This window comes from Lepidochelys kempii, chromosome 7 (assembly GCF_965140265.1).
Source record: "Lepidochelys kempii isolate rLepKem1 chromosome 7, rLepKem1.hap2, whole genome shotgun sequence".
Lineage (NCBI taxonomy): Eukaryota > Metazoa > Chordata > Testudines > Cheloniidae > Lepidochelys > Lepidochelys kempii.
Window position 1 is genome coordinate 28,630,349 of NC_133262.1, and position 13,117 is coordinate 28,643,465.

At 38.7% G+C, this 13,117-nt stretch overlaps 1 protein-coding gene across 2 annotated transcripts in view; it reads left to right on the top strand.

The window, feature by feature from the left end:
* DCP1A (decapping mRNA 1A) overlaps positions 1-13,117 on the top strand; it is a 50,383-nt gene that overhangs the window by 16,480 nt on the left and 20,786 nt on the right. For both annotated transcript variants that reach the window (XM_073351559.1, XM_073351560.1), the window contains exons 5-6: positions 8,850-8,988; positions 11,861-11,983. In XM_073351559.1, the coding sequence (XP_073207660.1) occupies positions 8,850-8,988; positions 11,861-11,983 (262 nt within the window). The remainder of the gene's footprint in view (positions 1-8,849; positions 8,989-11,860; positions 11,984-13,117) is intronic.

Consider the following 13,117-nt stretch of genomic DNA (forward strand, 5'->3'; position numbering starts at 1 on the left):
ACTGACACGTGTTCATTTTCATCATCTGAGTCAGATGCCACCAACAGAAGGTTGATTTTCTTTTTTGGTGGTTTGGGTTTTGTAGTTTCCGCATCGGAGTGTTGCTCTTTGAAGACATCTGAAAGCATTCTCCACACCTCGTCACACTCAGATTTTGGAAGGCACTTCAGATTCTTAAACCTTGGGTCGAGTGCTGTAGCTATCCTTAGAAATCTCACACTGGTACATTCTTTGCGTTTTGTCAGATCTGCTGTGAAAGTGTTCTTAAAACGAACATGTACTAGGTCATCAGCCGAGACTGCTATAACATGAAATATATGGCAGAATGTAGGTAAAACAGAACAGGAGATATACAATTTTTCCCCAAGGAGTTCAATCACAAATGTAATTAACACATTACACATTACATCACATCACAAATGTAATTAACACATTACACATTAACACATTTTTTTTAACAAGCACCATCAGCATGGAAGCATGTCCTCTGGAATGGTGGCCAAAGCATGAAGGGGCATATGAATGTTTAGTATATCTGGCAAGTAAATAACTTGCAACACCAGCTACAAAAATGCCATGCAAACGCCTGTTCTCGCTTTCAGGTGACATTGTAAATTAGACGCAGTCAGCATTATCTCCTGTAAATGTAAACAAACTTGTTTATCTTAGCAATTGGCTGAACAAGAAGTAGGACTGAGTGGACTTGTAGGCTCTAAAGTTTTACATTGTTTTGTTTTTGAGAGCAGTTATGGAACAAAAAAAATCTACATTTGTAAGTTACACTTTCACAATAAAGAGATTGCACTACAGTACTTTTATGAGGTGAATTGAAAAATACTATTTCTTTTGTTTACCATTTTTACAGTGCAAATATTTGTAATAAAAATAATATAAGGTGAGTACTGTATACTTTGTATCCTGTGTCGTACTAGAAATCAATATATATTAAAATGTAGAAAAACATCCACAAATTATTAATAAATTTGAAGTGGTATTCTATTGTTTAACAGTGCAATTAATTTTTTTGAGTTAATCACGTGAGTTAACTGTGTGATTATTCGACAGCCCTATTTTTTTCATTTAATAAAACCTCCAATGAAATTTTTTGGAGCTGTGGAAAATCACAACCCTGATTTGAGTTAGAGTAAAACTAAAGATCTGATTGAAAGCCCATTGAAGGAAGTAGAAAGAGGAAAAAGATATTATTGGTGAGATTTTGGATACCTGTCCAATATTTTATTGAAACTTCTATCTTCTTTTCTTAAAGACACAAAACAGAGGGAGAAATTACTGCCCTTTGCCTCTCTGTTTTCAAATGGAGGGTGAGAGGGGTGAGTAATAGAGCTGTCACACACCAGCTTTTAAGATCCAAGTCACGAACGTTTGGAAAGTTACAGTAATACAGCTAATTTTTAAATAGAGTGGAATTTACTTCATCCAAAAATATTCTTTCCACCTCTATTTTTTCTAAAGCATCTCTTCTGATTGTCTGTAACTATTAAAAAAAACAGCTACTAAAGACTTCTAGCTTTAGATGACCTTCAAAATTTGTGTTTTTGCAACAGTTTGCATCAGTCTTTTTTGTTTTTAATGTATATGTATGTATTATGTATAATATGGTGTTGAAAATACATTTCTGATTTTTGAATAACTTTTTTGATATGTATAAAATACACATTTGGTATGCACGTCTGATATATTTAGAGCATTGAAAAACCTGAAATATTAAAGAAAATTAAGGAACTGTAACTGTCCACTGCTATGAAAGTAGGAAAGATTCATTTTGTGGGTGAAGATGATGATGTTTGTTCTTTCTGGAGGTTGGATTGAACCAATATGTTCACCTCTCTAGTGACCTTGTGAATTTCTGCAGACTTTAAGCTTTCTTGCCACCCCACCTCCCCCAAGTGGCCTGAATCTTTTCTGCACAAGAATAACTGGTGATGGAGGCAGAGACTTCAAGAGACTCCTAATCCATATTAGGATAAAAGATATATTTTTTTTAAACATATTATCATGTTTTTAAGATACAATAGATGTTAAAAAATGTATTGTAGACTGGGCAACTTATGTGGAGGTGAACCCACAGACGGGTTTGGTTTATTTTTAAGTGCGTTTCTAATATATACAGGATGTTCAACATGGATGCCCTCAGGAATAAACATTAAGGTATTCTGCACCAAAAAATTAAAAATTCTGCACACAATATTTTTAAAAATCTGCAAGTGTTATTTGTCAATAAACAAATGCAGAGGCTCCAGCATGGTAGTGTGGAGCTCAGGCCACTGGCTACACAAAGGTGGGAGATCACCCCGCAGCCCCCCTCCCCACCCCCCAGAACACGGTCAGGTGCAGCCTCATCATTGACATAGCACAAGGCCTGGGCCTGCCCCAACAACACTCTGGGGCCCTACTGCTCTGCGCCAGGTGTGGGGCAGGCAGGATCCAAGTGTTGAGGGGCTCAGTGTGGAGGGGATCCAGGTGTGAGGTGAGAGGATTCTGCATGGGACAATCTGAGTGCAGGCAGCTCAGTGAAGAGTCTAGGTGTGGGGGGATCTGGATGCACAGAGGTTCGTTGGGGGTTCCAGGTGCAGGGTCAATGGGACTCTGCAGGGGCTTCCAGATGAAGATGGTTGGGGCTCAGCAGAGGAGTCTGGGGGGCTCAGCAGGTGGGAAGCGTCTGAGTACTGAAGGAGCGGGGCTTAATGGGGTGGGGGTCTTCATGCAGGTAGTTGGGGGGTCAGTGGCATGGGGGTCTGGATGTGGGGGCTCAGGGTGATGCAGAGGGTGAGGCATCAGGGTGGGGGTTTGAGTGCAGGCAGCTCAGTAGGGGTGCGGGTCTGGAGGCGGGGGTCTGGGTGCAGGGTGACTCCAGATGTAGGGGTTGAGGTTCAGTGGGTGGGGTTTGTATATGTAGGGCTTGGGGGGTTTCTGGATATACCGGCTGAGGCTTGGCAGGGGTGTCTGGGTATGGGAGGTCTGGATGCACGGGGGTTGAGTGGATGGGGGAGCAGCTCCCGGTACGGCGACACCCCCCACTCCCTCCCTCCACAGCTGAGGAGCGATGGGGGCAGGAAGCAGGGGAGGATGCTGAGCTTTCTGCAGCTGGGGGAGGTTTCCGGGGGTGGGTCTGACACAACCCCACTGCTCCTTGCGGGGATAGAGGAAGTCCTGTCCTCTCCAGCCCAGCCGGGACTAGCAGCTGATCTCGGCTCAGGTAGGAGCCACTGGCTGGGTGTCCTCAGACCCTCTCCGCCAGCTGCTCTGGGTGCCTGAAAGGATGTACCTGCGCTGCTAGGGAGTAATGTGTGACTGCTCTTGCAGCTTCTCTTTGCTTACCTGTCAGAAAGTCATTTTTCTGTGGGGAAGCAAATAAATCTGAGAGGGGCATGAATTCTGTGCGTGCACAGTGGTGCAGAATTCCCCCAGGAGTAAATGTTGCTGCAGGAAATTTTACTTTGGCATTCCTTTATTCTTAGTTTTTAGGTGTACAAACTTATTTTGCATTAACATGCACTTTTGTCTTCAGTTTGTGTGTGTGTGTGTGTGTAGAAATAATATAGGGTGGGGGAAGGCTGCGTTTTAATTACTGCTTTTATAGTTCAGCTGTGCTTCTGAAGCTCCTTCCTCGCTGAGGTAAATGGTGTCAGGGAGATTTGCCCTTCGAGCATGCTCAGAAACTATTCTTTTTCAGTCAACTTTATATGTAAAATATTTTCCCCAACCTAGCAAAGGCCTTTGCTATTGTCAAGGATTGTGTACCGGCAAAGTTTACAACTAAAGGTGGATGGGTTTGTGTTTGTCTTTGGTAGCCCTGACTAAAAAACACGTATTTAGAGTTTTACAAGATGGAAAAAGTGGCCCCTTCTCACGAAACCCAACAAAGACTGACCAAAATTTTCTCAAAACTCTGGGGAGAACTAATTGGTTTGGGCTAAGGCTAAGCTCGGGAAGTAACTGCCCTAAAGGAAACTTTTGTTCAGAAAGATGTGAGCAGAGCTGGGTGGGAACCAGATTTCCATTGGGAAATTCCATATGTTCTCAAATGGAACAAAAGCTTCAAAATTTCCTGTGAAATGAAATTCCCTCCCCAAAATTGTTTTGAGTTTTTTGCTGAAAATATTATATTCTGATTTTAATGGGTTTTATTTTTTATAATTATAAAGAAGTTTCAAAACAAACCAATTGAAACAACATTCCAAACATTTCACAACGGAATGCTTCCATATTCTTAAAATGTTCCATGTGGTGTTTTTCAAAATTGAAAATTAGTTGAAATTGACATGTTTCTACAACATGTTTAGCTTTTGACCAATGGGCTTTTTCTGATAGAAAAATGTTCAGTCTGAAAACTCCCAACCAGCTCTAGCTGCCAGTATGAAATCAGATGATCTGAGTCTTCTCTTTGCCCTCAACACAGTGTGCTTATGCAGTGTTACTGTCCAAGGTGCACCCGGAGGTCTCCTTTTATTAACTTGTATGACTTGGCTGTTCTTATTCCTTTTTCGTGCCAGACATGTTGATTCATTACCTAGCTCTCCTTTTGTCTGACCTCTACATTTCCTCCTGAGTTGGAGCTACAGAAATCCACCTGCTTTGGTTGCCAGAGAAGTCAGCTGACTAGCCCTGTATCTCCATGTAGGGTTCTAGAACTCAATATGCTGTCTTAGCCATAGAAATTCTATCATCCAAATCAGCAAATGTTATAACACTTAGAAAATATCTGGCAGAGCAAATATATAAAACTATGGGTTGGCATCCATATTATGCCTGTTAGTGAATGTATGTCTGCTAATGGAGAGAAATTTAAATGCAATATAACTAATAAAAATGAAATGTAAGGCAATCCAGCAATTAAGTGGGCAGTTTTTGTGTAGCTGTACAATTAAATGTGTATAAAGCTGCCTTGGGTAACAAAACTGGGAAAGAAGCTGTGTTCTTCTGCCTCTTTCCTTGAACTGTACAGCCAGCTGTAATGTCTAACCTTACTTTGAAGAGCACAGCTTTTCCAAAACCCAGTGAAACAAATTAGCTTAACTGATAAATCTTCCAGGGAAAACTTGTAAGATTTTTAAGCTTTCTTTTTAAAAATAAGAATTAAAAAGGTATCCATAAATAGCATACTTACTGGCCACTCTGTAAAATCAGCAGAACGAGTTAACTCATCCTGGAACCCTTCATGACCTGAAAAAAAAATGAAGGGTTGAATGATTGACATTTTCTGTGATTGTTATGATGGCACCTTTTGGCTTTCCCATCAGCCATTAGTTACACAGCATGAGATTTCTGAAATGACATGCCAGCTCCTAAGCTCTACCCTGTCTACAATGCTTGTTTTTCTTGAAATACTTGATAAATGCAGGTTTTAAAAAGGCTTTTAAAAGGTGTTGTGTTTAAAATTTATCTTCCGAAGTAATGTATTTGTATAGATATATCTTATGAACTATTAAGAGAGTGAAAATGTATGTTACGTTTACTCTCCTCCCATCACTGAAATGTGTTGGCCATGTGCCTTCTCCTCTTTCACTGCCCGTTCTCCTATCTCCCCATCTAAGGGAGTGCAGGTGCAAGGACTAATGGTGTGATGAAGAACCAGCTATACCAGCACTAATGCAGCCAGGGATTCCTCATGCCTGTACAGGGCTGCTTGATGTCAGTGGTTGCAGAGTTACAGTATTATGTTGGTTTCAGAGTAGCAGCCGTGTTAGTCTGTATTCGCAAAAAGAAAAGGAGTACTTGCGGCACCTTAGAGACTAACAAATTTATTTGAGCATAAGCTTTCATGAGCTACAGCTCACTTCATCGGATGCATTCATTGCTTGAATTCAGCCTTCCCACTAAAGATTTCATTATGTAAATACAGCTCTAGTGAATCTTGGATGCTGAAAATGTATGAGATGAAAGTTTTGGGTTGTGGCGGGGGAGGAGCAGGTTTTTTTTTAACAGTTTAATGCTATAGACTAGATTTCCGTTATAATTGTTGATGATTACCAAAATATATGTAGACGAATCTTTCTTCTAATAGGCCTGCTTTTCCTCCTGGTAGTCAGTAATGCCCCAGCTCAGTGTTTGACATCACATTTGCTTCCATTCCTACATGCAGTAAACACATTTTCTTGGTATAGCCTTTCACAGCCTTATACCAGTTGTACAACCTTTTAAATTATAAATCCTAAATTATTTTTGAGAACAACAGGAGGTCTTTAAAGGAGCTGGTTGGTCAATGAAACACACTAGTTGTTATCCTCAATAACACAGAAAAATAACTGTTTGAATATGCCTGCTATAATCAAGGGAAAACTGTTTCAGACCGAGCAGATTTCCTTCAACTTTCCCTTGTTACATATATCTTTGTAATCCTCCTAAGAGGGCTGTTCAGGCCAAGGCAGTTATCACATCTCTGTCTAAAAATACATCACCTAGTGAACGGACTAGTGTCATATCTTTTTAAAAAAATATTGATCTATGATAGCCTTAACTTCAGTAGCTCACTTGCCTTTATGTCTGACCCTTAACACTTCTTTTTTTTCTCCTGTGTTCAAGCAAAAAAGGGTTGAGGGGTAGGTTTACTGGGGATTATTGACTGGCTAGGAAGCCTTGAGGGCTCAAGGCCATTATGCCCAGTCAGTGTCATGCACTGAAGTAGTTACTGCTGCTGAAAATTGATATGAAGATTTTATAGTATTATGTTAATAATATTGCTGAGTGCAGTGGTGGTGTAGCTTTGTTGGTCCCAGGACGTTAGAGAGACAAAGTGGGTGAGGTAATATCTTTTATTGGACCAACTTCTGTTTGGGGAGAGAGACAAGCTTTCGAGCTTACACAGAGCTCCGCGTCTCTCTCTCTCCCCAACAGAAGTTGGTCCAACAAACAATATTATCTCACCCACCTTGTCTCTTGAATAATATTTCTGTTATAAAATTACTAGGATAATATTTTAGTGGAGTCACACTTCATGATTGCATATCGTGCCCCTCAGTCGCATACATACTGTTTTTTAAAATTGAAGTTTGCAAATGTTTGCAAGGCTAGCAGGGAAGTGAGAAGTAATGGGGTCATAGGAGGAGAGGTCCTCTACAGCTACAAGAAGCAGTGAGTGGGAGAACTGCAAGGAGGATGAAGGAAACTAGGAGCTCACTCTTCTCTCCAGAGCCTAGACGGGAAGTTGGTGGCAGCCTGCTCTTACATCTCTGGCACTGTCAAGGTTCCTTCCCCACTCTGAACTCTAGGGTACAGATGTGGGGACCTGCATGAAAACCCCCTAAGCTTAGTTTTACCAGCTTAGGTTAAAACTTCCCCGAGGTACAAACTATTTTAACTTTTTTGCCCTTGGACTTTATTGCTGCCACCACCAAGCGTCTAACAAATATATAACAGGGAAAGAGCCCGCTTGGAAACGTCTTTTCCCCCCAAAATCCTCCCCAAACCCTACACCCCCTTTCCTGGGGAAGGCTTGATAAAAATCCTCACCAATTTGCATAGGTGAACACAGACCCAAACCCTTGGATCTTAAGAACAATGAAAAAAGCAATCATGTTCTTAGAAGAAGAATTTTAATTGAAGAAAAAAAAGTAAAAGAATCACCTCTGTAAAATCAGGATGGTAAATACCTTACAGGGTAATCAGATTCAAAACATAGAGAATCCCTCTAGGCAAAACCTTAAGTTACAAAAAGACACAAAACAGGAATATACATTCCATTCTGCACAGCTTATTTTATCAGCCATTTAAACAAAACAGAATCTAACGCATATCTAGCTAGATTACTTACTAAGTTCTAAGACTCCATTCCTTTTCTGTTCCCTGCAAAAGCATCACACAGACAGACAGAGCCTTTGTTTCTCCCCCCCTCCAGCTTTGAAAGTATCTTGTATCTTCATTGGTCATTTTGATCAGGTGCCAGCAAGGTTATCCTAGCTTCTTACAGGTGAAAGCGTTTCTTTCTTCCTTTACAGGTGAAAGGGTTTTTCCTCTGGCCAGGAGGGATTTTAAAGGTGTTTACCCTTCCCTTTATATTTATGACAGGCACTGAAGAGTCTTTATAATGACGCCATCCAGTGGCAGCCAGCTGCCTTCCCCAGTGTATGTGTTTTCACAGCAGACCAGATCCTTAAGGGTATGTCTATGCTGCAGTTAGACACCCATGTCTGGCCCATGCTAACTGACTCGGACTCCGTCTGTGTGGTGGTTTAGTTGCGGTGTGCACAAGCCTGAGCTTTTAGACCCTCCCACCTCTTAGGGTCTTACAGCCTTGGCTCCAGACCAAACCTGAACATGTATACTGCTATTAAACAGCCCCTTAGTCCAAGCCCCGCGAGTCCAAATCAGTTTGCATAGGACAGCTTCAGGTTTTTAATTGCAGTGTAGACATATCCTAAGTGTAGCCGGGCACACATTTTATTGGTGATGTGGCCAGAAATGGAGAGGCTGTACATTAGTCAGTGAAGACAGAGAAACCATGCTACTCAGTTTACAATGTAATACATGTGTTCTTTGTATAATCCATGTTTAGGTATCTACAAATTTATTTTATTGTAAAAAAACTTCTAAATGTGATAGTTATGCAGAGGCAGTTCATATTGCAGAAAAATTTTGTGGGACACAGACCAGGGCAGTCTGGGTTGGATGTTAATCATAAAATAGTCAAACTGTCAGATGGACTATAGAGATTTGTTCGCAAATGCATAGCTCTGATCAATGACTTATTTGTTTTTTTTATTCACACAGTACAAAATTTATTCATAAATAGTAGTGTATCCATTTACTGCTGCATTCTGTATGTCAGATTCATTCCAAATAACATTTTTTTGAAATCCAGTTTCTTTTCCCTCTTCTCTTCCCCGTTATAGAGTGGTACAACAAGAAGCTCAAAGATCTCAGCAAGTTTCACATGACAGAAAGAGTCCCAGCAGAACTAATGGTTGCAGTGAAAACAAACCCATTGATATCCTAGAAATGCTTAGCAAAGCCAAGGACGAATATGAACGAGTAAGGAAACTTTTTTGTTGGGGGGGGGGGGCGATGCATTAGAGGATTATCTATATTAGTAATGTAAAACTAGTCCAAGTACTCCTTTTGATTTAAGGACCTAATGTAGATCTCACTGAAATCAAATGGAGCTTTGCCTTTGCCTTTGACTTCAGTGAGAGTTGGAGCAAAGTGTAGTCGGGCAATTTTATACATAAGTATTATAACCTGTATCAGACTTCTTCAGTAGTACTGTATAGTTCAAATTAATTGCATTCACTTCTTGAGGTTCCTTTTTTCTTACAATAGCAAGATACTTACTAAAGTGAGATGCTTAAGTAACACTTGTATTAAATTGTAGATTGAGGTGCCCACCGGAGGAGTACACTATATTTTTTTTAAGATCTAGTATTTCACATATAATTTTAAAACTGGACATTAGAAAATAAAAATTAAATTTGTAATATTCTGATTCTGTTCTTTTTTGAAATTGAGATAAATGAGATGTGTATTACAAAAAATTAAACATTCTCAAGAGATTATGTTAATTGTACATGTTCTGCACTGTATTTCAGTCTGCATTTTTTTCCCCGTACTCAAATTCACGGGAAGAGATGGATTGATTGAGACATGAATCATGATAGGATGTGCATTGCAGGTCCAAATTTAAATAGTGTAAGTGGTGTTGAATCATGAGGCAAAAGACCAAGGGCCTTCACCGACCCCTGAACTGTGATTTAGGCATGTTGTATAGCCTGAAATGACTTGCTGCAATTAAATTAAATTAAAACTAAAAACCTCTGATGTATTTAAAAACAAAGCATTTCCGAATAATATAGGGTTTGACATGTTTGATGCTATATGCATGAAACCAGTCTCTCCTTTTACAATTTTCAGCCAATCTGATATCAAATTTGCTTTTGCCAATTGCATGTTTGCAATTTTTTATAAACTTCTCTATAAAAATACATATGATTTTAAACACTTATGGCTGTTATGTTTTATTTAATTTGCTAAGTGACATTCTCTCATATTAGTTGTGACTACTATTTAAAAAAAAATCTTTTAAAATAGTAATTAGTGTTTAGTTTCATTGCTTTCTTTGATTTTGTGTCAAGCTATAAAGTGAATCAGAGCCAAGGATAATCCCATGGTTTTCCACTCTTGTGTATTTGTGTCAAATTTTCCCAGATAAGCAAAATTGAGCTAGTTCAAGATGTGGGATTAATAAAAGAATGACCACATTAGTTTTAGAAGGAAACCTCTTGTGGCATAGATTGACATGTCTGCAATTATTTAATTATAGAGTCTTTCTCTTTATTCTTTTGTCCATGTATTTCCACACTGATGCTGTGTAATTTAAGTAAACATATTTGCTGTAAAGAAGAGTGTTTCTTGGGAGAATATGCAGTCTTATTTCTTTACCAATTCTTCTGGGGCACTCAAGTTGATAAGTACTTTCTGCTCTTAAATACTGAAACACAAGTTCATGTGTAATTATCTGCCTAGTACGTTCCAGATGGATCATACAGTAATCCTTGTGTGCAGCTCACATGAGATTGGCAGAGAGTCAGTATGAGAAGGGGACAGAGGGAGAGCGAAAAAGAGATTTATAAAGGCCCGAGTGATTTAATCTAGGATTCTAAATCAGTTTAATCCTCCAAGTACGCTCTACATCAAGTCCATATGTGAAAATGAATGAATTCCGAGATTTTTGTAGCAAGTGGGTGGATGCTTTTTGTTGGTTGGGGTTTGGTTTGGTTTGGTTTGTTCCTTCCTTCCCCTTTCTGGGAGATAATGAAGTGTATTATAGCCAATCCTTTGATGACAGTGAAAAAAAGCCACACTTCTAAATCTCATTTATAAGCCACAAAACAGTCAAGGACTTTAGGTCTAATGTATGTTACTACTTAAATGTTAGAAGCTGATTGGAGTCGGGGAGAAATGTCCTGGAATCTAAATATGTAGTCTTTGTTTTGTTTTGCTCAGTTACTGAGAAATTTTAAAAACAAAAAATCACAGCCTCATAGCCCTTTCAGAAACCCCCCAAAATGAACTGTAAGATGCCATTTGCTGGCCTTGCAGCTTCAGCAGTTAAGTAACGAGAACATTCCCCTGTTTTATGCTGATATCACTTGATGATGCTGGTGTTTAGAGATATCTTAGGATAAGGTGCTATATAGGCTGAAGTTCTTATAGTAAGTTGCATCAATTTCAGCTTTTGAAATAAATGCATCATAAACAATACTCAAGTGAAAAGCCACTTGAATCATGAAGTTGACTATTATCTTACTGTATTACAGTTGGGACATTTAACTAACATCTCTAAACAACATGGGATCCGTAGCCTCAGCTAATTTCCTTATTTTCTATCCTCTCCTTGCCTTGTATTTTACAAGTGTTAATTTGTTCCTCCATTAATGCGCTTGCACATTTAAATAACTACAATAGAGATAACATAGATAACTAGTCCTTTTTCCAGTGAATGAACGTGTACAAATCCTTGAAGCGTAATTTGTATGTGGTGTAAATTCTTGCAGTAATGAAGTGTAGCAGATTTTATTGTTTACAGCTAGTGTCCGTAGTTTACATGATTGGCACCTTTTTATAAATTGAACATGTTTCTATTAAGTGGGGAAAAAATATGAAACTGAAGTCCTGTAAATTTCCCAGTAAGAGAACAACAAAATAATAGTGAGCACAGCTCGTAGATTTAATATGGTGAATGTCACTGTCTCATTTTATTTAAAACTTATGAACTTATAAAAATCAACAAGATCTACATTCTGTATATATAAGAGTGGAAAAGGAAGTGCAGACGGAATTACAGCAATTGTGCTGCTGGGGTAAGGATAGAAAACAGATGTATTTATGTAAATATTTTCTTTTTTAGACTCAGATCAGTGACTTAAGTATTATATCAAGTTCTGGAATGCAGCAAAATGAAAATCCCACGAAGACAGAAAGCATGGAAACTTCAGAACAAACATCTTCAACGTTACAAATGCAAGACCAGGTATGTTCAATCCAAACCTAAATAAAGTAACAATCCTTTACTAATATTTTATCATCAGTAATAGAAATACAACATGTTCTACACAAGTGAGATTTTTTTCCAGGACTTCTGCAGCACAAAAGGGATGTTTACACTTCAGTTTAAAAAAAAATCTAAAAATGCCAAGATGTGTGCGCTCCTAAACCTAATGACTGTTAGAGATCTGTGTCCTTTTGAAAAATACAACCTCTTTTCTATATTCGGAAACTTTTTCTAAAAATTCCCCAACATTATTACTGCTGTTTATTTCCATTGGTAATAGCGCTAGTATGGACAAAGGGCGAGATCCTGAACTGGTATAAATGATCACAACTCCCTTGAAATCAGTGGAGTTATGATAGTTTACACAAGCTAAGGATCTGACCCCAGGGATTAGTGGCTACAAGTATTTTAAGTAATGTGTCTACTAGACCTGCTCTGAACAGGGTTAGAAGACATGCTTAAAAACCAACAGCTGGCCAGAGATTTTTTTCTATGTGAATGATCCACTGTTGCTCCTACCAATAGAGTTTTAAACTGTGTCAACAGTGATGGGAAACTTTAGCAAAATATCCTAATTTAAACGCATTTCTTAATTTGCAGTTTCTCTCTGACAGGAAACCGGTTTTGAACCATGGGAAACTTCTTTCTGATTACTTTCTGCAGCATCACTGGACATTTTGTAGCATGGCTATTGTCAGAAGATAAATAACTGACTGAATTTGCTCATAGGCATTCACCCACAATGAAGTCATATAGCTTCCTACTTCAGAGAAGATTCAGTTAAAACAATTCTAATGCTGTAATTAGATGCCACACAATATATCAATAAGTTGTGCCTACTAATAATGCCACCTAGTGGAGGCAAAAAAGTAATTCTTAAGCATTAAGTAATACTTAACTTCAAAAAAATGTCCTTTAGCAATTTGGCTTAGTAATTGGCTAGTTTTAATTCCCTGGTATGTCTGTATTCTGTCATATCTTTATACAAAAAAAAACAAAAACCCAAGTATTCTTTTTTTGTACTTTTAAATTTGTAAATGAAATATATAGATTGCTTTACAGTTTCTGTAGTTTGACATCTTTGGAGGAATGACTGTAATTAGGAAGGCAGCT